We start from the raw sequence: 26,782 nt of genomic DNA on the forward strand, positions 1-26,782 counted from the left end.
GAGTTTCCATTAATAACAAAAGGTTGTGATTTGTCTCAAACCAAATTATAGTACCATACAAGACTGCCTAACAATGTTTACATTAAGTATGTACCAAAATACACCTAACCAATACCAACAAAAACTACAAAAAACATGTTTAGCTTTTACTGGTTAGATGTGACAGTCTTTGGCTCTGTTGGTTTGAATGTGCTTTCTTATAGTCTTCAATCTGCATCCACTTCCATTTGAAATTCAGTTGCATTTGAACTTGGAATTGTGATTGAATCAAGATAGGAAACAACCTCTGCAATTAATTCCTTGTCTACTTGAAGCAATTCTAGTAGAACACCTTGCCTGTCTAGACTTCTTTTTTTTCATGTGTGGTATTGTGTAGTTGTTTCCTCCTTTTCTTCTTAAGACCTCAACCATGCATGACTGAAGTGTAATCCAACTGTATTTGTTCAACTCTAGATCAAATCCTTTGAATGCTATTTCAACTTCTTTGATTAGATCATCTAAAGTTTGAGGAAATGACTGATATTGCAGTGATTGAATGACATTGAAAAGTCCTAAGTCTAGAACATTCATGTCTAGTGATTGTGCTTGTTGAAAAACAAATTGTATGTTGAATCCATATGCTTGACATGCTTCTTGAAATTCTGCATCTTGTGGTATTTGGTGAGGCCTAGCATTATCCCATTGAATAGTTATGTTTTTGGGAAGTTGGGGTGGCCATTGTTCATGTATTTTTGGCAACACATAATTAAGTAGCATGTCCCTTATTGCTTCCTTGTTAATACTCTGGATTGCCTTAGCCTCAATGGTTCCCTTGTCTCTGTTTTTACTCTTTTTCTTTGCTTCCTCATACTTCACAAAAGGGAAAAGACCATACTTCCCATCATGTAATAATTGTTTGTTTGCATCATATAATGGTTTCCCAATCATGCCCATAAACATAACCTTTATCTTGAACCTTTTGGACTGTTGGGCTTTGTATGGATTGTCTTCAGCTGGGAGGAGGTAGAATGTCCTTGTTTCTGGGTTTATAAAAAACCACTTTTCATCAATGTGTATCCATTGTTGCATGTCTTCAAATGGGGTCCCCTTCTGCTAGAATTGGGGTTATGTGACTTAGAACCCATTTCATTCTTGTTATTTTATGCTGGTCAGTGAGTGCTGGTTTGTTTGTGCTTGTGTGTGTTCTCAATCTACCCCTTTTCCTTAATTTGTGAATAGCTGACTTTGACACATTAAGTGCTGCAGCATATCCTCTTTCAGTTTGTCTTTTGTACAAAGGCACTGATGTTAAGAATTCATCACTGTACTCCTTTTGTTTTCTGCCAACGGTGCCTATTTTTTTGGTCCTTACATCTACAACATTTCCTTGTAACATGTGTTGCTTAATTACCTTAAACCGTCTTGTTGTTGTTGATCTATGCACATGATGCTTTCTTGCCAAACTGGATAAAAATCCCCTTGGCAATAAGTCCCCCTCCATATTGAGCATGATCTCATCAACTAGTTGGCGCTTTTCTTCTACTGTCATTTCTCTGCTTTGTCTGCCATACATATGTAGTGGACTATGTACTTCACCATCATCATCTCCATCATAACCACCTTCTTGTTCTGAGTTGCTGTTTCCATCTTGAGTCTCTTCATCTGTGAAATGATGCCATGCTTCCATTGTTTGCTCCTCATTGTACAATTGATTTTCATTAAAAAAAGAGTTCTTCCAAGAACTCTGCCATGAGTAGCTATATTTTTTTTTCAGGCTGACTGTAGGTGATGAAGTGGTGGCTGGATTTTTTTGGAATGGTCTTCAACGGAGCCAAGAAGAATGGAACATAGATGCTGCTTTTGTCTTTTTAGCACTGTAAATTTTAGGCTAACTATGAACTAATTTTAGGATTATGTAATTTGTAGGATGGTGTTTTGTAAACAATTAACTACTCACCCTTAACCCCCCAACCCCTTCCTGCTATCTCTTTTGCTTGAAAAACAAACTGAAATGTGGTTTGGAAAGTCCTCTTTTTATAAGGGGATATGATTTGAATGTGAAAAAGTTTAGGTTTTGGGGTATTTGGCAAATTTTTTGAATTTTCCTTGAAAAATTGGGAGGGAATTTTGTGGGAACTCAAAAAATTAAAGGGGATTCCCTCCTCAATTTGGCTGAAAAAAGGGAGGGAATCCCCACCCATGTGCAAAGTCAGGGAGTATTTGGGTGGGAAAAGTACACCTCACCATTTTTTCCCACTACTTTTACTTTATTAAAAAAGACCCCATATGCTTTCCCTCCTATTTTACTCCCTTAATTACTTAATCTCCACATGCTTAAAGGCCCTTAAAAGTTTTGCCTAGGTATGCGTAAAATGGTCCTTTGTTGCAACTAAAATGAACCGGAGGTAGTATGTAAATAGAGTTAAGACTTCTAGAGGGCCTTAAACTTTGAAGAAATGTAAAAGTAGGGGACTGCAGTTTCGAAAGTTAATTTTAAGGGACTCAAATCGGTTGTGCAAGAGCACTTACATTAGTGAGCAAAAAGAAAATGCTCATTCTCTCTCTAGCCACTTTCTCTCTCTTCCCAACCAATTTGCTCATGAGCATTTTTGGTGAGGAAATTTTATCCCACTAGTGAAAATACTTGAATTGCTCATGAGCATATTTTATTTTGCTAATTGATGTAGTAACATTTCTACCATTTTTGCTCATCAATTTTGGATGAATGTTGGGGCCCACGAGATTACTGCTCATCATGAAATTTGCTCATCCTATGAGCAAATTCTGAAATGCTCATGAGCAATTTTCATTTTCCTCATTGATGTGGTACCATTTGTACTAAATTTGCTCACCATTTTTGCTCATGAGCAAAAAAATGCTCACTAATGTGAGTGCTCTAAGTGAACTCCATTTTGCTTTACCCTCAATAACCAGATACCCAAATTTTCAATTTTTTTAAAAAAATATACATTCCAGATTACAACCTTCGTCTCAATCCCACACCGCCTCTTACCTCGCGCCACTACCGCCACCGCCCCTGCCCCGCTCGGCCTCACACTTACCGCCTTTGTCATTATCATCACATTCTTTATCTTCCTTTTTTTTTGTTTCAATTCATAATCACCATTAAAAGCTTTAAATTTCGAGGTTTTGATGGTTAAAAATTTAACCTTGAAAACTCTAGATTTTTTCAGGGTTAAATTTAACCAAATACATCTTCGATAAGAAAGAACTCGAACTCATAATGCGGACCCATTATTTGGTGGGTTGACTTCATGTGGGGTTGCGGTGGTTGTGGCGGCGACGGTAGTTGTGTCAGCGGCGGTAATTGCTCATCCGTTATGGGATTCATGCCCGAATTAAATCCCCCTTTGTGATTCCCACTATTGCATTTTTCAGAGAAAATCAAAGAAAACCATGAATGAAGTTTGGGGTTCTAAATTTGTGCGTCGTTCGGGGTGGTGATGGTGTGTGGTGTTGACAGTTTTTGATGGTAGGGTGGTATCAACTGTATTATGTTTCTGTTGCTAGAAAATCTTCTTTTAAATACTTGGATAACGGCTACTTTTGTTTACAAAACTTTTTCTGTTTTTCAATAAAATTAAAAGCTTGTCAGTGATTCAGACCAAAAAAAAAATAATTAAATCAGTTAATATATGGTAACCGGTGGTGGAAGGTTGACGAGGGGAAAACTAGGTCGTTAACTAATCTTCCCTCGGTCAAACTAAATTTATAAACACTTAACAAACCCTAATACGAGTATAGAGGCAAGTCAAGGGTCGAACCCAAAGGAACGGCAATGTTCAAGCACTTTCAATTATGCGCCTAAGCTAGGTCGAAGACGAAGGTAAGAGAGAATACTGACAACTAAAAAAACAAGTAACCAAGGAAATAAAACACTAGGAACGGGGATCAACAAGTAATCATGTCAATTGCAACAACTTGGGAAGAGCATGCCAATCAAAGGTTGTGAGGACTAATGATAAGAGCAATCAATAGGAATCAAAGAGCTATCTCCTAATTGTTATCTAGGGTTCACTATGAATAACAAACTAAGAGAATCACAATCAAAACCAATTGATAATTGCAATTCCTAAATCAATTGTTCATGTCATTAGCAATTACAATGCAATCTAGCATAATTCTCAAGGCCAAATTGAATTACACACATGCAAACCTTCACTAATCACTTTAATCTCAACAATCAATCAACACAATTCCCAAATTAATCACAATTAATCAATCATACAAGTTTCACCCAATTCCTAGCCAAACAACTATTCAAGAATCGTCATCTATCACCTATCAACTATAGAGAACAAGAATCAACAAAATATCAAGAACAATTACTCTAATCAAACATCAAATATCAAAATCAAACCAAACAAACATCAAATTAAACAATGCAATTGAATGTGATAGAGTTTAGAAATTCTCATTGATAATTAAGAAGATCTCCAACACAATTGTCACACTTGCATCTTCAATCTCTCAATCACTATTGAAATTCCTCACTTCCTCTCTCTAAAACTACTCCTAATCTAGCCTAATCTAGAGAGAGAAGCTCTCAACCTAAGAGAGAGAAAACTATTCTAAAACTAAAGAATTACATGAATAAAGAATAAAGGAAACCAAAAACTATAAAAACAAAAGGAGAAAAGAAGCTTAAAATCGTAAAAGACCCAGAAACCCGCGCCCGCGGAGAAATCGGGCGCGCCCGTGGAGGGGAACGGACACCCCGATAGCTGCGCCCGCGGGGCCAAGGCCCGCGCCCTCGGGGAGCCCTCGGGACAACCGCGGGTGCTTACTGCCCAAATACGGCAGTTTTGGAGCTGCAGCAACCCCGCGCCCGCGGGTACTGTAGCCCGCGCCCGCGGCAGTTTTCCAGGGCCAACTTCAGAAGGCTGTAACTTCCGATATAAGAATTGTATGATGGCGTGCTACCTATCATTGGAAAGCTCTTCAAGTCTAGTTTCCAACACAATTTGAATCACCCTAATACGATCTATAGAACTTTAGATATGACTAAAACAATGCACAAAGGTCCTATTTGATACTTTGCAATCCTTCGTTTTCCTTTGTTTCAAACTCAAATTCAATTCCGAAAAGTGCATGTTGATCCTAGTGGGTGCTCTTTTCAATTCCCATGCATATAGCCCGCGACGTACCTACAAAACAAGACAAAGAAACGGAGAAGCAAGAGAAATAACCAAGAAATGAATAAAATGATAAGAAAGCCATTAAAAGCATGCATTTCTCTAAACTAACACAAAAACACGCAAATCGAGCATCTCTAACAACACGACATAAATAACTAAAAAGAAGTATAGAAATATAAAGAAAACATAGCCTAAAGGTGCCATAAATGGCACGGATCAAAGGTCACCTTGGCCGGAGTTATAGGCATAGTCCCCTACTTTTAACTTTCCAAACTACAGTCCCCTCTTTTTACATTTCCTGGAAGTTTAGTCCCTTGTAACATTCTTAACTCTATGTAAATATGTAAAAATTGTAAACGTGCCAGTTTGAATTTGCTGACTTGATTGGTAATTCAAACCCAAAGAGGGAAGCCCTGTTCCTATCCCTTTCTCTCTCTAACCCTCGTTCCTATCCCTTCACCGCCCCCGCCGTTCGCCGTTTTCCCAGCCACTGCTCGCCGGCGACTGGTGCGGCTCGCCTAGCCGTCGCCGGCGAGCTCAATCACTTCTTCTATCTCCCTTTTTGCCTTTTAGTTTTTGTATTTTTTTTTGGTCTGCCGGTGAAATAAGCAGAGTTCCTCTTTGGTGGTTCAGCCCTGCCTATATTTTCACTTATTGCTGTTTTTTTTTTTGTTGCTTGTGTTAGTTATTATATCCGTCTCGTGGCTCACCCGTCACTGCTCTCCGGTGCCCTTCAATTGGTAGCAATAAGATTGGGGTTTTCTTTGGTCGCTGGATTTCTCATCTTTCTGGTATGTTTGTGTAATTAAAGGGAAGCCTAGAGGTTTAGTTTTCTGCCTTCCTTTAGTGTTTTATTCTACTAGTACTTTGTTTCAGTTTTATGGCTAGTTTTGAAGAACTAAGGGGTATGTTGTGTATTTCACATGTTGAAGAGAATGATATCTCTTCTCATGGGTTAGAGTTTTTTGTTGGGCAGTTGGAGAATCCTTTTGGGATTCTCAATTTTGTTAAGAGTTTAAAAGATAAGGGAAATATGTTTTACAAGCAAAATCAAATGGGATCCGCTATTGCAAAATACTCCCTTGCGCTTAAATTGTTATCCTTTGCTTCAGTCTGTAGTGAAGAGGATAAAAATTGATGTTTTCGGGCACTGCTGTGTCCCTTAATCTAAACTTGGGTGCTTGCTTCATCAAGGTAAAAGACTATGATAGAGTGGGTCAATTATGTTCAGCGGTTTTGTGCTTTGATACTACTAATGTGACAACTTACTATAGAAGGGCGATTGCCGCATTAGGACTCAATAAACCAACCTGAGTTTTCATGGACCTTGCACAAGCCCTTAAATTAAATCCCAATAATAGTGAGTCACAACAAAAACTAAAGGAGGTGATATCCTTATTGGGTTGGTCTCCGGATTTTGTTGATGAGGCACTAGCAGTAACAAGGAAAGATGAGAAGTTTAGAGATTATGTTCGCTGTGGGAAGGAAGATAATGGTAGGAAGTTAGGAAAAAAAAAGGGAAACGAAAGGAAAGAGATGGTCGTGAAGATGGTTATGTTCGTAGGTGTTCAGGTGTGAAAGACAACACCAAAATGGAAAAGGACGTTAGTGGAAATTCTTTGGATTTGGAGGGTAAAGTCAACCCTACCAACCAAGATCTTAGGCCCAACGTTATTGATAACAATTGTGTTTTGAAGGGCACTACTAAAACAAAAAACCCAAATCTCACAGGGTCAAGTTTTCGGTTTTCAAGTCGGAAGCGAAATGATTCCTATTTGTGTCTCACTCCAACGATGTATGGAGTGATTTCCAGAGGGCGAAGAGTACAATAATTATGTTCTCGCCAAAAGAATTTCATTAACATCCGAGTAGCCAATGCTTTGAAAAAGATGGATAGTGGTGAAACTCAAGAAGTTTCTCCACCAATGGAGTTTAGTCACCCCCCTGTGGAAGGGTGCGATAGGTGTGACACAACTCCGGATTTGATGCAAGATTATCCATCCACAGGTATGGCAGGTCACGAGTCATCATGTGAAGCTGCGTCAATGCTCCTACCAGTTTCGCCTGTTTCTTCCCCTCTGCAGATTCCCGTTCACCCAAGACCTTCCTCCTTTGAAAGATTGTTGGGTTTAGTCTCGTCTTCCTGTCCCAAATTAAAAGGAAATATGCCACTATGCAAAGTAGGTCTCCAACATGTTTTACTAACTTTTTGTTTTGCAGGTTAAGTGGCTTTAAAAGAATAGCTTCTTGTCTCACTGAGTACACTTGGTTTCCTAAACGTAAAGAAGTTGTATGGTCCGACTCCTAATGTTCTATCGTGTATTTCTGTTTTCTGTACTTAGTTTAGGTTGTAATAATGCTTTTCATTAATAGTACTCTTTGTCCAAAAAAAAAAAAAAAATGAATTTGCTGACTTGGGGCCCACTTTCCCATAGCAAAAACCGAACTTTACACCTAGCCGTTAAAAGTTGCAACTTTGAAACTCCCCCCTTCTCTGTATCTCATCATTCTTAAAACGCTCACTAAAAGTAAAACTACCTACATCAACTCACTAACACAATTAATTCTACAGTTTTCCCCAATACTCTTTTCAAATTTACTCCAATTTGATTAATTTGATAATCCAGCTTCTCATAAATTTGTTTACTTTATTTTGTTTTCTCAATTAGGAATAAACCCAAAAAAAAATTGGTGTCAATGACACCTGATCAGTTTAAAAAATTGAGTTTATGGATGATTCCATCTGCATCTCCGTCTCCGTTCTTTACACCTCGGCCCGAACCGCACCGGATGGATTATTCTAGAGTTAGTGATGTTAAGTCGTCCTCGAGTTTTCATCGCCATGATAAAGATCGGGAGGTTAATATGCAGGTTATTCTAAGATGCAGGTAACAAATTTAGCTTGTTTGCATATTGTTACGAGTTATAATCATATGTCTCAATTGGTATCTCAAATCATGTCTTATCGTTTTATACGGTGTTGTTATGAAAGTGTGTGACTAATTTAAATTAGATTAATTTATAATTCACTATGTCACTTACAATATATACGAAGTATGGCATTGTTTTGTAATAACTTGTATTTATTTAGGTACTTTTTTTTTCCAGAGATAAAAATAGAAAACATAATCACCCATCTCTCTGGCAATTCACTGCTAGGAGATGGGCTTTAGTCACAAGAGCTCTAGCAACTTTGATACAAAAGACAAAGTCTCTCTGCTTAGCTTCTCTAATTATGTCCTTGGTTATTTAAGTACTTGAACTACTTCTTTGTACCTTAATTAAAAGGCCACATTTAAAACTCTAAAACAAAGATTTTACAAACTTTACATTAAATTATGATGCAAGAAACAGTAGTTTTGATTTATTTTGAAACAAGTATTGGTTTGGTGTACCGTTTAATTGAGATAAAAATTGATGGTAATGTTAATGTAGTTTGACCACAAAAGTAAAATTTGAATAATTTTGTATGATGAAAACAAAACATAGATTTCATAGGCATTCGAAATGTGAGATGTTATTTAGCAAAAAAACGGTATGAGAAAGAATCTGTATAATCTAATGTATTTTAGAAAGATGGTAATAATGATTTTTGACTTTTCATGAACTATTAATTTGCATAATCTAATTGAATGTATTCTCTTGTTTATATTCATTGAAATCAGTAATATCACAATCATTTAGTGCTTAAAATATCAGGGATGGAAATTTATGCACGCTTTGTATAAATTTTATGTCATTAGGAAGTGTATAATTTATGTCACTCAATTATGGTGGCTAAATTTTGACTATTGTGATTTGCGAGTGACTGGATGGGTGGTAGAGTGGTGGTTTTGTGCTTGTAGTGAGCACGATAGCTATTATATACAAAAGTGCTCATTGGGCTCAAAGCTTTCGAGCAAATACTAGCTCTTCATGTCAGTAAAACTATATGTTATATGTGCACAACGTGATTTGTTGGGGGCAAAGCATTGATATACCTTTTGGTACAGGCCATTGAGCGAAGATGAGCAAAGCAGTAACCCATCAAGAGTGGTAACATGTAATGAGCTTAAACGAGAAGTCAGTATTTCACAAAGTGTAGCTAATAAGCAAATGGATAGACTTTTCACATTTGATAAGGTGAGCGATATGCATCTTATTGAATTATGATTATTTGGTTTATAAACTTGTATAGGTTCTTACTTTCTTACTATATTATGTAATTCATCAAGGTTTTTGGACCCAAAGCAAAACAAAGAACCATTTATGACCAAGCTATCGCGCCCATTGTTAGAGAAGTCCTTGATGGTTACAATTGCACAGTATTTGCATATGGTCAAACTGGGACAGGCAAAACTTATACCATGGAAGGATCAATGAAATCAAAGGTAAAATATTGAACTACACCTAATAATCTGAGGTAGAGAAGATAGTTTATAGCTATGTTACTGGGACTCTTAGTTTTACCTCAAGTACGAATGTCGGACCCTCGACACTCGGACATGGGTTTGGCACTTGGACAAGAGCCTATAAATTTTTTACATGCTGAAACCTTGAATGATACATTTTTAGGGCACTGAAGTGTGTGCGGAGGCTGGTGTCATCCCACGAGCAGTTCCACAACTATTTGACATACTAGAAGCTCAGAATGCTGACTACAGTATGAATGTGTCATTTTTAGAACTGTATAATGAAGAATTAACAGATTTACTAACTCATGAAGATAACTCAAGGTTCTCAGAAGATAAGCAAAAGAAATCTGTCTCCTTGATGGAAGACGGAAGGGGTTGTGTGATCATTAGAGGCCTTGAAGAAGAAGTCGTGTACAGTGCTAACGACATTTATAACCTTATGGAACGAGGAGCTGCTAAAAGACGAACAGCAGACACATTACTGAACAAGCGTAGCAGGTGATTATTTTCCCATTAGTTACCTTCATGCATTTGAAGTAGTAAACATTGTGGTAACTAAAACTCCTTTTGCAGTCGCTCTCATTCTGTCTTCACCATAACAGTACATGTAAAGGACATAAGTATTGGAGAGGAGGAGCTCATAAAATGTGGGAAGCTAAACCTTGTTGATCTTGCAGGATCTGAGAATATCTCTCGTTTTGGTGTAAGAGAGGTATTTATTAGTAATTTTCCCTGGGTAGAAAAGAAGATAACGATTTGGATCTTTGTTTAGCCCTTAATTACTAACACATGACGGAGATATAAATCGTTCAAACCTCTTTTGGTTTCTTGTTGTTGGTTATTCATTGATCATAAATTCTAGTCTTACAAAATGGAGATCATATATGAATGCTGATTGTAACGAAAATGTAGGGGCGTGCAAGGGAAGCTGGGGAGATTAACAAGAGCTTACTCACCCTCGGAAGAGTTATTAATGCACTAGTAGAACATTCAGCTCATATACCTTACAGGTTCGGACTTTACTCACCCTTGGAAGAGTTATTAATGCACTAGTAGAACATTCAGCTCATATACCTTACAGGTTCGGACTGGTGTACTTGCAGCAGAAACTCAGATAAGCACTTTTTCTTACAATTGTTCATTGTTTTTCTAACTTTTTTCGGGGACAGTAAGCTGACAAGGTTATTGAGAGACTCACTCGGAGGAAAAACAAAGACCTGCATCATAGCAACAATCTCACCATCTACAAACTGTTTGGAAGAAACCCTTAGTACTCTTGATTATGCTTATCGTGCTAAAAATATTAAAAACAAACCTGAGGTTATATGGCTTTATTACCTCAGAATTGATACTAGTATAGTTTTATTATGTGAGATCTAAAAATTTTGCTAACATGTAATGATTTTGAACCAACCAGGCAAACAAAAAGCTGTCCAAGACAGTTTTGCTGAAAGATTTATACATGGAACTTGAGAGGATGAAACAAGGTGTTATTTTAGATGAACTACTACAAGAGGGGGGGTGAATGGTAGTAGGTTCCAATCGCGAAACTTATGCGGAAATTAAAAACAAAACGTAAAGGAACTTAAAGCACAAAGCAAGTTTTACGAGGAAACCATCCAGTGCCTAACTGGAAGTAAAACCTCGGCCCTATTGGGACTTATAAACAAATTCCACTATAATAGGCAACTCTCCTAGTACAACCTATTACACAGACCTTTGCTTTGCAAGTTCCGCCACGGACACTTGACTCTATGATAGGACACTTCCTACCAGACCTAAGACACTTCTCAGGACCCTTTTTCTCCCTTTACACAGGAAACTTCCTAGGTGACCCAAGACACTTCTCAGGTTCCTTTCACTCACTGTGCACTCACAGCTACCACTCGAATTTTACCAGATTTCAAACTCATACACAAGCGTGAATTTAAGAGAATTCACAATCTCACCCCAAAATACAAAACACTCAAAACCCTTTTTCCCATTACAAGATCTCATCGAATATCCCTAAATACATATCTATGAATAAAGAGATAAAACTAATATGTTGAACACTCAAGATCTGTCTGGAACTCACTAGACGTACTGTAACCAAAAACCTGATAGGAACTTTGACCAGGAGGACTGACTTAGCTTCGTGGTGAAGGATAAAACCATTAAGCACGACCACTACACTTCGTCAGCCTCAACTTTGAATGAATGCATATGAGCATATTTATAGTACACTCGAATTATTCATTTCATCTTGAAAAAGATAGATTTTCTGAAAAGATAAGTTTAAAAGATATTTTCTAAAAATCAGTTTTCCGAAAATATATCTTTTTGTTAAGAATAAAAACTGTCAATAATAATAAGATAAACTTAGCATAAAATCAGATTTTATTCAAAACTTATCTTTTTGTTTAAAATACTTTTTAAACAATCTTATCTTTTTCCAAAAGGGATTTATTAGAAGATAAATATCTTTATTCAGTAAAACCAAATCCCTAAAAGATATGCACGTATAAGGTAAATATATATATCATTAAAACCGACTTTTAACGACGTTCATACTTAAGTTCCTATTAGGTTCCTGAACTCTGACAGTCTCTGAGTTCCTGACAAGTCAGTTACTCTAATTTCATTGACTGTTTGGAATTCACCTTGGTTCTATATAGACTTGTTCCAGACCGACTTTTATGTCCAACATACTTACATGAATCCTAGAGCAATATACTTCTATTTCTCTGTCTTCATGTTGCTTCTCTGAAACTCTTGTTCTGGAATCCTGTAGTCTTGATATATTCTGGATCTTAGGGTTTTCCCCAGCATTACACCGAAACCAGGTCGTTACAACCCGTTTTGAAGTTCCTGTTAAGAAACTTCTGGAAGTTCCATTTCTGGAACTCTTCTTCTAAATTTACTTGTATCCTCATGGATCCTCTAAAGTTCCTCTGTTTCAATTCCTACTTCAGCCCTCAACGCTTACTGAACCTGCAAACATCACAACACTAGAAAATCCTTATTAAATGGAAGTTTGCTCAATTCTTAACATCATCATCAAAACCTCATAAGGATCAACAAGTTGTCCCTTTTTGATGATGACGAACTGAGCAAACTTCTGAGAATAACAAAGTAAAACAGAAGGTTAGTTTTTTATTTATAAAAACAATAAAGAAAACTAAACTAAATTAAAAGACTCCTACACATACATAACCTATATATGTATAGGATACTTACCTTATGAAGCTAACATATGTAAACACATGTTTACATAGTTACCTTCATGGTCCCTTAGCCATCATCATGCTTATCAACCATAACACTTATCGTTGTTCTTGTTCCTCTATTGCTTATCCTATATTGCTCAAGTTCCTTACATATATACCTGTCATTACTCAGGTTCCTTGTATCCTGTTCCAAGCATAATTTGCTTTTTCTATGCACAACTTAACATACACGTTAGATAGATAATCATCATTAGTTTATAATCATCAAAACCTAATTGCTCAACAATTTCCCCCTTTTTGATGATGACAAACTATTGATGCTCATCACATATTAAAGGATAATCGTTGTACATTTATTCCCCCTTAGTTTTTCAAGGAAATAACATTTAAACAAGTTAAGAACATACACAAGAACTTAATAGTTAGGAACTTAGCAATACACATCATTTATCAATATATAAATACTTTCAACAATCATGATGTAATAACTTTAGACTTAATTACTGCATACCATAAGCATCATACATATTCTTCCCCCTTTTGTCATTATCAAAAAGGGTATTGTTCCACACGTTTGTTTTTCGTAAATTATATGCACTTAAAGTCATATGTCACACCTACCACCATATAATAAGTAAGTATATACTAGTTAAACACTTGTTGTTCCTAAAAGCCTCAAGGTACTCACTTTTCAAACACGGATACCATTTCCACACTAACTTCCAACTCACAATCCAAAGGCCCAACTTCAAAACCCTTAATTGAACTTGACAAATAAGAAGTTAAAATTCAAGTAAAGATCAGAGCTAAAAAGTTAGAAATGGATTGCATGAATAGACCAATTAAAGCGCAAGCTTAAAGGATATATAAAGAAGCATATGGAACAAAATAAGTAGAGGGAACGTGAAGTGGAATTTGTGCTCTTCGTTTAAACCTTTTGAGATGAGAACCGCCACATTGTACTTTATCTCAAACTCTTGAATCTCCTATTGAACACAACACATATTCATCTTGCCAATTGATAACCAAGTTCCCTTACCTTAACCACCAACTTCTTTGAGGAACATTCTCCATACTGGAACTTAAATAGATTTCAGTTTCATCATAATCAAGTTCCTTCGTCGTTTATTATTGTTCCTTCACTAGCTCACCAAGTATACGAGTACACGACATCAACATAGTCAACATTCTTCATATATAGATACCCAGGAAATTAAATATTTGATCACCCTTTTTCCTTTTCTTTCTCTTTTTTTTTTTTATTTTTTTTAAAGGGTGTCATTATACAAATTTTGCATGCTTTCCTGGAATAACACATTTTAAATCAATGAAGATATTACTCACTCATACACTTGAGTTCCACAACCAGATCTGAACCATTTTGATTTCTTGGTTCCTACCTTATTCCCCCTGAGTCCCTTACCATTCTTCTTCCTTTATCTTCAACTTCCTCCTCAACATATAATCACCATTTTTTATGTTTCATCAAATCATTAAAAATCATAAAAAGATGATCAACAAACTTAGAGCACATGGGAATTAAGAATAAGAAGTAAAAGTGTGTGAACGGAAAGAGGAAATTGAATTGGGTGAATAAGAATCTTCAATTTTCTAAATATAAGACAATTAGAGTATATGCAACACAGACACACAACTTAGAGTTGTAGAATAATGTTGCGATCGAAGATATATGGTGTGGATGCTTGAAAGTTGACTAAAAGATAGGTTAGTTCCCTCTGAAATTTAAACAAGTGAGTTACAAACGGTCTGGGAACTTACCTGTCTTGTTCCACCAAAGTTTCTTCCATTGTTCCTTTGGCAACTTAGGAACTTCGTGTTTGACAGCACCCATAGTTCTATTAAGAGACCTCTAATACTATTAGGCAAGTGAGTATGTCTTTTACAACACAAGAACTAAGTGTGACACATAAACAATAAGCGCACATTCTTTACTTTATGTTTAACATGCATAGGAACCCCAACTTGACATAACTTAAGGGAAAAATACTTTATACTCATGTTATATTTCATCGAGTCTTGTTCCATTAAGCAATAAACAAGAATATGATAAGTCAAGACACAACCATAAGAGAATCAATTCACAAATTCACATATTGCATCCATACCAAAGATATATCAATCCAATTCATCTAATGCCGACATGTGAAAGGAACTTATATCTTATATAGTCTCATATCAATAAAGATGTAACTATTAATACATAGGTTGATATGATGGCTTACCTTGGAGTTCTTGAAGTGGTTATTCTGTTCCTTGATGATTTCGAATCTAATATGAACTTCCACTTCTAACACAAGTTCCATTGTCAGTGGTTAATGCTTAAAAATATATTTTCTTATCATAGATTAGCAAAAATCAATGCACAATGTCTCGTTAGTTGTACCAAAAATATAATTAATGTAAGTAAGTACAACTAATAACTCAATCCATCTTGAAAACAAAAATTGATAATTTTAAAGCTCAATTTTCAAGAAGGAACTTGGATAGCAATCTATCCTAGAGTATGTTCCACATAGACATCTATAACAAAATGTTATACAAAAGACATCCAAGACATCCATGTGGTACAACTCTAATCCCATATAAACAACAAGATAAAATAATGTTCAATTACCTTCAAGTCTAGCTACACGAGCAATAAGTTCCTTAAAAACAATACATACCTTTGTATTGGTTGTTTCCTTTAAGAACCAACCTAGCTTTGTTCCATTCACGTGCCTTACTCAACAAGCTTTTTCCAGAACACCCTTTTTGATCTCCGACCCTTTTTAGGTGTTCTAGAATAGGTTTAGAATGTAATACACACCTTCTTCCTTTTAAGCTCATCGAGTTCCTGTTGCACATCTAATCTTCAAGCTACATCCTCAAATCCTTCAATGTCGTGAGGCTCGGCCTTGGTTACATATGCATATAAGACACTTTAGTTCCATAGTTTGTTGAGATATTGCTGGTCAGAACAAATATTATCTCAGCTCTGGAACTTCGTTGGAACTTGCTTTCTTATATTGAGTTCATTGAACTTTGCTGCATGAGTTGGAACTTAACATCTAAAAGTTCCTCAACATATTTAGCTATCCCTTGCTGTTATTCTTAGTGACATATTTCTTTACTAGGAACTCAGTTAGTTCTACAGTAACTTGTGAGTTCATCTTTATAACCTGTTTGATGGGAACAAACCTGTTAGTCTCAAAATATGTTCACTTATGGCACATTAAACATGATAGTGTCAACTCTATATGTTTTACTAGTCTAGGCGTTTATGGATAAATCGCCTTGGTACTTCTATCATCAAACATCCCTAAGTAGAACATAGGGTGTCTTGTTCATCAAAGATCTATTGCTTCAGTGTTGATGATGTAGCCAGAGACATTGAAAACTATTCTAAAGAACCTGAAAAGACCATTAGTATATAATTTTGTTCTCTTCTTGTCTTTCATGATTCAAAATTGGAAACTTGTTGACAATCCTGTGTTCCTGCAACAAACACTAAACATGACTGGAACTAGGTTCCATTGTTAGATCTATAATCTCATAAGTGATGAATACTTAGCCACATACCCTGTGATAGAAAAGACTTTCAATAAACAGTTCATCATCTCTTCTATTAAGAAAAGAAACCAAGTATTCATTTGCTTTCATTACTTATAAACAAGACATCTCTTTCAATTAGTCTCTACATATCACATGGTAAACATATCCATATCACTAAGATCCAATGGATTAGTGTTGCTTACCATCTACCTGATGTTGAAAGAGAATGTAACATGTGTTTCATTCTCATGCTTCTCGATCTTAACCTGTTTGGAACTTACATGTACATATACCTATTATCGAGTTCCTACTAGGTTTATCAAGCATGAAAAGATTAACATGTTCACAGTTTGAAGCATAGAGGTATCTCATCTTCAATAAAACCTAGAAATGTCAGGTTGTTGTTAGGAATCACCTTGAGATCCACAAATGATGTGTTCCCTTTTTGACTCCCTTCATATGTGACATTTCCACTCTTTATTGATGATGTCATTTTGAAGCCATAAAACAACTAGAGTTACAAGCAATTGAAAACCAGAATGTGCATTAAAAACTTGACAAGAAAAATATTCACAATGGGATAGGAACTTGACTTACTAACTTCCTGTTATGTAGAAATTTTACCTTTCGTGTTAGTATTATAAGTCAAAGTTCTTCCATTGCAGGTTTATAGCAAGAGATACCTTGATTTGGCTATCATCATCTCTTTTGGATCCTCGCTGTCGAGATAATGCAAGTTCCCTCCTATTATAAACCTTCAACTCTTCCATGTTCCTTTTGACATAAAGTTGGAACATGTCCTTCTGGTCCTTTAGACCGTTGTATCTTGGGTAGAGGAACGTGTTGATTTAATCTCAAATTCTTCAACACCTTGTCAAAGTCCCTCATATTATCATTCAAAAGATATAACCTGAAAGTTCACAACCCAAGAGATTCCTTTGTGCCTTTAAAATGTCAGTAGGTTAGTCAAAAGAGGTAGATAAAACCTAAAGCATAAAAGTGTTAAAACATAAAGTTCCTGTAAGAATACTCCCTTTTAGATGTCGTTCCATCAACAAAATGATGAATCTCCAACACGCAGTCAAAGATAATCATCTTAACTCATTATCCTTCATAAGAGTCTGCTACAGGAATTAATGCTTTGTTCCAAATAAGAACTTAACTGGAACTTGAACAAGAATCTTTACAGGAACGTATACGCTAACTCCTATAGCACCTTGATATAGAAGCTTTGTTATTCCTGTATCCCTAATTCGTTTTATCATTCCAAGTTCACCAAGTTCCAACCAATTTAAGCACTGAGCTCCTAATGGAACAAACTTTTACGCACCAATTTGTCTCAATGGACAAACCTACAAAACAATGATTAATAACTTGCACAAAGCTAGAAGAGAAGTTAGTTTGTCATGATATACATTATAAACATCCAAACAACTTCTCTTTTCATCCATTCACAAATAACCTTCATAAGATTAGGGAATTGAATTTCAATTGGAATTTGTGAAGGATTAATACATACCAAAAGAACATGACCAATATTTACAGAGAGATGTATAGGCAACTTACACACTTATTCATGTTGTCGATTCACCTACTACAAACCTCTTATAAAGGCTTTCTAGTGAGAGGAATTTGCACATAATTGCTTATATACAAACAACCAAAGTTCATCATTATTAATAAGTTGTCTCCACTCACTTAGCCTGCAAAATCAGTCATCTTTTGGCTTTGGTTACCCAATTTATATTGGGTACTTTCATGTTAGTAATAGACATTAATAATCCATAATTAAAACAACTACGGTTAAACCAACTATCTTTACTAACAATAAACATCATGTGTCTACATAATAAATATTCAGAAAAACACATACACATGATAAGGTCATTCTTTGGAAAATATTCAAAATATACGTTCATTACCTTGCCCAAAGAATTAAGTTTCCATACAGGGATAATCCAGGTTCCAAGAGACCAAATATGCATAATTCTACATAATACGTTCCTTGAACTATTTCCAGTAAACCGATTCTTTAAAAATAAATCAATTTGTAAATCTGACAAATACTTTTCACTCTATAAATCAAATTTGAGGTTACACAAAATTGATTTGCAAACTTTCAAAACAAAATCCAAAATTTAACTAGAAATACTACAAGGAACTTGTACACATAATGTCATGCATATAATCAAGACTTCAAAGACGAGACACTTACCTCAAAGATGTTCATCTTTGAATCACATCTGCTTCACAAGCAGACTTTGGTCTTCACGTGGTATTCGGAACGTTCTAGGGTTGAGTTCCATTCACTGCATTCCTTGTAGATATCCATCCTAGCCTGGAACTTGCTCCTCGGGGTTACCCGGTTTATCAAGAGCACCTGCTCTGATACCAATTGTTATTTTAGATGAACTACTACAAGAGGGGGGGTGAATGGTAGTAGGTTCCAATCGCGAAACTTATGCGGAAATTAAAAACAAAACGTAAAGGAACTTAAAGCACAAAGCAAGTTTTACGAGGAAACCATCCAGTGCCTAACTGGAAGTAAAACCTCGGCCCTATTGGGACTTATAAACAAATTCCACTATAATAGGCAACTCTCCTAGTACAACCTATTACACAGACCTTTGCTTTGCAAGTTCCGCCACGGACACTTGACTCTATGATAGGACACTTCCTACCAGACCTAAGACACTTCTCAGGACCCTTTTTCTCCCTTTACACAGGAAACTTCCTAGGTGACCCAAGACACTTCTCAGGTTCCTTTCACTCACTGTGCACTCACAGCTACCACTCGAATTTTACCAGATTTCAAACTCATACACAAGCGTGAATTTAAGAGAATTCACAATCTCACCCCAAAATACAAAACACTCAAAACCCTTTTTCCCATTACAAGATCTCATCGAATATCCCTAAATACATATCTATGAATAAAGAGATAAAACTAATATGTTGAACACTCAAGATCTGTCTGGAACTCACTAGACGTACTGTAACCAAAAACCTGATAGGAACTTTGACCAGGAGGACTGACTTAGCTTCGTGGTGAAGGATAAAACCATTAAGCACGACCACTACACTTCGTCAGCCTCAACTTTGAATGAATGCATATGAGCATATTTATAGTACACTCGAATTATTCATTTCATCTTGAAAAAGATAGATTTTCTGAAAAGATAAGTTTAAAAGATATTTTCTAAAAATCAGTTTTCCGAAAATATATCTTTTTGTTAAGAATAAAAACTGTCAATAATAATAAGATAAACTTAGCATAAAATCAGATTTTATTCAAAACTTATCTTTTTGTTTAAAATACTTTTTAAACAATCTTATCTTTTTCCAAAAGGGATTTATTAGAAGATAAATATCTTTATTCAGTAAAACCAAATCCCTAAAAGATATGCACGTATAAGGTAAATATATATATCATTAAAACCGACTTTTAACGACGTTCATACTTAAGTTCCTATTAGGTTCCTGAACTCTGACAGTCTCTGAGTTCCTGACAAGTCAGTTACTCTAATTTCATTGACTGTTTGGAATTCACCTTGGTTCTATATAGACTTGTTCCAGACCGACTTTTATGTCCAACATACTTACATGAATCCTAGAGCAATATACTTCTATTTCTCTGTCTTCATGTTGCTTCTCTGAAACTCTTGTTCTGGAATCCTGTAGTCTTGATATATTCTGGATCTTAGGGTTTTCCCCAGCATTACACCGAAACCAGGTCGTTACAACCCGTTTTGAAGTTCCTGTTAAGAAACTTCTGGAAGTTCCATTTCTGGAACTCTTCTTCTAAATTTACTTGTATCCTCATGGATCCTCTAAAGTTCCTCTGTTTCAATTCCTACTTCAGCCCTCAACGCTTACTGAACCTGCAAACATCACAACACTAGAAAATCCTTATTAAATGGAAGTTTGCTCAATTCTTAACATCATCATCAAAACCTCATAAGGATCAACAAGTTGTCCCTTTTTGATGATGACGAACTGAGCAAACTTCTGAGAATAACAAAGTAAAACAGAAGGTTAGTTTTTTATTTATAAAAACAATAAAGAAAACTAAACTAAATTAAAAGACTCCTACACATACATAACCTATATATGTATAGGATACTTACCTTATGAAGCTAACATATGTAAACACATGTTTACATAGTTACCTTCATGGTCCCTTAGCCATCATCATGCTTATCAACCATAACACTTATCGTTGTTCTTGTTCCTCTATTGCTTATCCTATATTGCTCAAGTTCCTTACATATATACCTGTCATTACTCAGGTTCCTTGTATCCTGTTCCAAGCATAATTTGCTTTTTCTATGCACAACTTAACATACACGTTAGATAGATAATCATCATTAGTTTATAATCATCAAAACCTAATTGCTCAACACAAGGTTTCTGAAATGTATTTATGTGCTTTTAATGTCTTGAGGAGAAAATAAAAAAGCAACAAAATGCTTTCGTTTACAGACTAATTTTATAATTTTTTTCAATGAATTTGTCAGATATTCGGGCTGCTAGAGATAAAAATGGTGTTTATATACAGCACGAAAGATTTGTCCAAGATGAAGCAGAAAAGAAGGTCGATACTTTTTTCACTCAGTAGAATGCCTAAATCACCTTGTTGAATAACAGAACAAGTGATAAAAAAAAATCTTTGAATTAAAAACAAAATGATAAGACCACTTGCATTTGGTGTATATATGTATAAGCTGGAATTTTTACATCGTAATTACTAGACTATTCAAGCTGTCAACTCAGGGATTAATCTCTCTAAATTGATTAGTCATAACTTAGTTATCGATCTTAGTGATTGGGATATAATTAATATCTCTGCTTAATATTTCTTGGGGCTTGCATTAATTTCATTAGGGAAGGATTGCGAAGATAAAGCAGTTGGAGATGGAGATCGAACAAAGTAGAAAGGTAAAGTTTTGTTTTCTGTTCTTCCTTACTGGAATGACATGACATATAATTCATCTATTTGTATCTTTTACTCTTCCAGGAAGTTCAAAAGTACCATGACCTGTATGTTTCTGAGCAAGAAGAGAAATTGGATTTAGATGTTGAGCTCCGAGATTGCAAGGTATCATATCACTGCCCTGAAAAGCTTTGAGGAAAGGAAATGATGTTGGTCAAAATCTCTTACTCATGCACTAAACTTTAGCACCAATTATAAACTAGGTTTGCCCAATGAAGCCTGTTCTTCTCAGCACTAAGAAAAATAATCAAAAAATGAACCGAAGAAGATTGAATGAGTCCTGAAGCGAAGTAAAATATAAAGATATCAATCTAACTATCTAAGCTTAGGGATTACACTGGTGAAAGATATAATCAAGCTTAACTGAATACAGAAACAAATGCAACTTGAATGAAAAAATTGTTTGTATTGAATAATGATTTATTAGGTTATACAGACAGCACCAAATATTCTTTTCATTAGGCATAATTCCACATTCTACCACATTAACCACCCCTAGTTAGCGAAACAGGAAACTAAGAACTCTAAAATTACTCTGCCAATACATCTGAAAATGAACCAATTCCTTAAGTTCCTAAGTAACATATCAAGGAAACACATGAAAATTGCAACGAAAATGCGGTACAGGTACATTAAAATAGTCAAACAACTTGCTGTTAACAACACTGCTTTGCTCCTGTGAATTACCAGCTTTTTTCATATATAATCCTTTTCGAATTCCATCTAAGCCACTCCTAGGGGATTTGTTACAGGAAATATTTGATCAGCCTCTTCAAAAATTTTTAATTTTTATTTATTTATTTATTTATTTTTTGTGAAGAACGCTCTTCAGATTTTCTGATTTTATGCATTACATTTTAATTTTTTTCTGCACATGAATTTTCAAGCCAGCATTTATCACAGCTACTTAATTCCTAGCTGACATCATCAAAGCTTTTTTGACTATCAAGCAACTATGTAGCTAATTATGAACTGAAACTATATGAGGTAACCGCAACTGTCGTTGGTCATGGTCTTCAAATTTATATCAGAAAGAAACTCAGGTTATGGATTGTACAGTATGCGCACATAGGATTTAGGGAGTATCAGAATATGAAATATTCAAGTGCAACAAGCATTCTCAGTTACTAACATTAATGTTATTTGTATGGATAACAGTTTCTCTATCAAAGAAGAGCTAATGGTAGTGCATACGCTTTTCATAGAAGGGGAATTTTTCATCAATAAATTTTGAACTTGTTTTAATTTTAGAGCTATTTTAATTTGAGTGCAGAAAAATCTAGAGAGTATCTGTAAGGTCTTGAACGAACTTCAAGAGAAACAGAAGTTATCCATCATCCAGTTACAGGATAAAGACTCAATGATATCCAAACTTATGTACTCAGGTAAATTAATGCAGATGTTTTCAGTTTATTTCTTGAAAGATATGCTCATTCGCCATCATACAATACTCTCATCAATTTGAAAAACCAGAAAATGCTCTAATTCAACGCGCAAAGGAGCTGTGTTGCACTTTGGGAAATGCATCTGAAGACATCAATATTGCACAAAAAAATAGGTTTGAGCTAGTTGTTTTTCTATCAGACCAAATTGCAGAAGTGCAGCAATGTTTTTTGTATTTTTGTTGAAGGCAGATAGGTATTTTATTGGTGCAGTAAACTAAGAAGGTCATTTTTTGGGTTTGATTTACCGATGACAAAAGCAAATTGGATAATCAAAATCATAAGCTAGTTCTCATATTTGGTTCTCAGCTTGATAAATACTTAAAAAACCTGCACCAAATGATATCAGGATCAATTTCACTGCAGCAGGATCAACTGCGATGCACGGAAGACAACTTGTGCTTATTTCTTGCCAGCAAAGATGATGTGAGAATTCAATTCGGGATATAATGTTTCTTATTTGGATAAGGTTTGACCGAGTTTCTTCATATAATCTTGGCAACAAAGAACTTGCAATCAACTGTTCAGAAAATAGTAGATGTACATACTTCTACAATGACAGCTTTGAGGGAGTTAAACAGACACAACAAAGAACAGCTATGGCAGATATGGAGTATGTAAATTCCAGTATATCTAGTCAAGCTGTAGATATGGAAGGTATGGCTTCAAGCTCAAAATCAAAGGATAGAAGAGCCTTTAAAGTGATTACAATTTTAATCAATTTTCGGATCATATTGTTTATGTATGTTTTAAAATTGCAGTTATTCAATTCATTGATTGTCGAGGCCAAGGATGTAATTTACAATATTGAGTGTTCCCTTTCTAAGCAAAAGGAGCTGTTGCTTTATTCTTCTCAGCAACAAGAACAGGTAATGTATATAAATCAAAATCTGTCCTCTAATTTTTGGAAGAGGGTGCTCCAGTTTCTCATGGTGAGAAACAAATTTTGTTTCTCACATGACATTTTTGTAAATAAATCAACAACTTTATTCAACTGTGAAGCCCACAATAATGAAAAAGTTGTTGATTTATTCACAAAAATGCGCCGATGAGAAAAAAATCCGCTTCTCACCATGAGAAACAGGGAATATCCCTTTTTGGAAATGCATCATGTATTTTCTTATTCACATGGTTGTCCTATTATAATTTCAGGGACTTCAAAAGACTTTAGTTTCAGCTCAAGAGATCAACAAAGCAACTGTAGCATTTTTTTATGAGATCTGCAGCCATGCATCCGAACTCATAAGTAGTCTTGAAGAAAGCCAAGCCAAAAATCATAACTATCTCAAAAAGTTCGAAAGAGTCTTTGAGGTAGACTTATTGGAACCTTTATATATTCTGGTGAAGTTATTCCAATGCTTCACTAATGTGGTTGTTAATCAGGAACAATCAGCAAAAGAGGAGCAGCAGGCAATTGAACAAATTGTATCTGCACTGGCGACATTAAGAACTAACAAAGCAGCTTTGGTGAGTGTGGCCTATACCTTCTCATAATCTCATCGTTTACCTAGTATAGTTCTATTGACAGTTAATAAATTGTTACTTTGGTAAGGTTTCACAAGAGTTGAGAAACATTTATGAGGCTAGACTAGAAGATAGTATGGCAAGCCAGAAAAAGTTGTCCAGAATTCAGCAAGCTTCTGTAGCTGCTAAAAATGCTTTGAATGGACATGTGGAAAATGTTGAAGGCCATGTATTGACAGACTTGTACTTGTTAACGGAGATTAATGAGTCTATGAAGGAACAGATAGAGCAGTGGTACATATCTAATTCTCATTCTCATGGCTGCTATGCCTTTTCATGTCATCTTGTCCCCCACTGTTAGGTTCTACCATGGTGTTTCCAGCTCAATGTGGCGTATGGTATACTGTAACTATTGATCTATCACCCTCTTGATCGCTTATCCCGGTTTTGCAGCTCATACCAGTTTAGTAACTCAAGAGATCAGTGGAAAGGAGCTGCACATTCTGTCAAAAAACTTAATGATGACGCAAAATTAAGAATACAATCTACCATAAAGTAAGCATATCTCAATCATTACTCTCTCTATTTGACAAGGCATTAATCTTCCTTGTAGGCATCTAACAAGCATTTGTTACAGCGAAAGGATCTGTCAAAATGAAATCGCACAGAACAGGTATATCACTACATCATCTGCGAAGAATGCTGAATTTGATGCTTCAGTTTCTAGCCTGCTTTTCAAACTTAAGGGTATTCCTTTCTAAATGCAATTCAATTTTTGTATATGCATTTATTTTTTTTCTCTGATCAATGCTTGAAACATAAGCTAAAAAATATTATTCTTGCAGATACTCATATGTTAGACAGTGAAATGAAGGGCAAGATGGATTCCTTATCAGATCAGTGCATCAATCAGCTTGTTTCTGTTCAAACTGAGCACAACAAAAGTCTCTCAACTATTCAGAACAAATTGGAATTGAGCCTTTTTAAGGATTACACGGTACACTCCCTTATCTTATATCAACACTACAACAACACACTATATAAATAGATGGGATGCACAAAAAAATCATTGTTTTGTTTCTGCTATGAACAGGTCGATGAGGAGTCATCTTTCGAGAAAAGAGTCGTAGAAGTGCCAAGTTTGGCATCCATAGAGGGACTGAGAGCTCCAGCAATCGCTAAATTACATGCAGACATCAATGCAGGGGAAAGATCAGAAATATGTGTGGTCGAGACAAAGACCCAACAACATCTTACATGACTATATTGACTTTCATATAATAGCTAAAAAAAATGGTCAAAGTGAGATGTGTGAATAGTGCAAAATGTCAAATCGTTAAGAGTAATTTGGGACGGAGGGGGTATAAGAATAATTCAAAGAAATTATTACAACCATGACAATGATAAAAAGAGTACGTATTAAAACTAAGATCAATAAGAGAGTGAGGTATAACTCAATTAGTTAGAGCATCTCTCTTAGTTTCAGGAGATCCTGAAAGTGATTCTCAGTCTAAAATTCTAAACACAAAAAAAAAGGTTAATAAAAGTCAAACAATTACTATAATCCATGAAAAAAATAGTCTTAATAAATATAGTGAGTTTTTTGTATATATATATATATATATATACATATATATATATATATATATATATATATATATATATATATACAGAGTTGAATTTAACTCAAATCACCCAAATATCACTCGACTAGAAGTTGACCCGAAAATTGACCTGACTCGAAATGACCCGACCCTAAATTGACCCGACCCAAACTCGACCTGACCCGGACTCGACCCGAAGTGTTGACCCGATACCCGACCCGACCCGATTATCGGCCGACCTGAAATGAACCCGAAACTCAAAATGACCCCACCCGACCTGAACTTGACCCGATAATCTTTTGACCAGAACCGAAGTGACCCGAGCCATACCCGACCCAGATGATAGTATTTTCTGCATATGATAGGATTAATAAATAATAAAAAAAAATGTATCACTAGTTAACTAAAAATTCATCATATGATAGTATTTTCCGCATGCAATAGTAATTGTTTTTAATCAAAGCGTAATTTATGAATACCTTAACTGCATTTAAAGCTTATCCCCTCTCCCACCCCTACATTTAGGGTAGAAAGTACAATGACTCGGATACTTAATGGTGAAACTCTGAGTCTATACTATCACGATGATATATTCTTTGACCATCATCCATTGGTTCTATTGTAATTATGAAATAGTAAATAGCTTTTATATATATATATATATATATATATATATATATATATATATATATATATATATATATATATATAGATATATATATTTTGAAAAAACCCAACCTGGGTGATTAGTTCTCATTCATAAGTCCAAGAGAGGAACAATACAATCTGGAAAATTCGACAGCCATACTCTACTACCTATTACTCATGGCAAGCAGTGAGCAAGTTCATGGGCAACTTTATTACCCTGTCATACTCTACTACCTATTATCCGTGGCAAGCAATGAGCAAGTTCATGGGATACTTTATTACCCTCTCTACGGACGAAACTCCAAGACACCCAACTAAGAGTACTACTAGCATGATAA

General features: G+C 35.5%; 1 protein-coding gene and 1 pseudogene across 1 annotated transcript; one reads left to right on the forward strand and one right to left on the reverse strand.

The window, feature by feature from the left end:
- Nucleotides 1–267: 267 nt before the first annotated feature.
- Nucleotides 268–1,068, reverse strand: LOC110718342. Its single transcript, XM_021897174.1, has one exon. The coding sequence runs from the start codon at nucleotides 1,066–1,068 to the stop codon at nucleotides 268–270; it is 801 nt and encodes a 266-aa protein (XP_021752866.1).
- Nucleotides 1,069–6,458: 5,390 nt separating this feature from the next.
- LOC110718343 lies at nucleotides 6,459–25,773 on the forward strand (annotated as a pseudogene).
- The last annotated feature ends 1,009 nt before the right edge of the window (nucleotides 25,774–26,782 follow it).

This window comes from Chenopodium quinoa, unplaced genomic scaffold, assembly GCF_001683475.1.
Source record: "Chenopodium quinoa cultivar QQ74 unplaced genomic scaffold, ASM168347v1, whole genome shotgun sequence".
NCBI classification, from domain to species: Eukaryota; Viridiplantae; Streptophyta; class Magnoliopsida; order Caryophyllales; family Amaranthaceae; genus Chenopodium; species Chenopodium quinoa.

Bases quoted from the DNA above. Each gene is read 5' to 3' on its own strand.
- LOC110718342 (XM_021897174.1), bottom strand. From the start codon at position 1,068: ATGCAACAATGGATACACATTGATGAAAAGTGGTTTTTTATAAACCCA.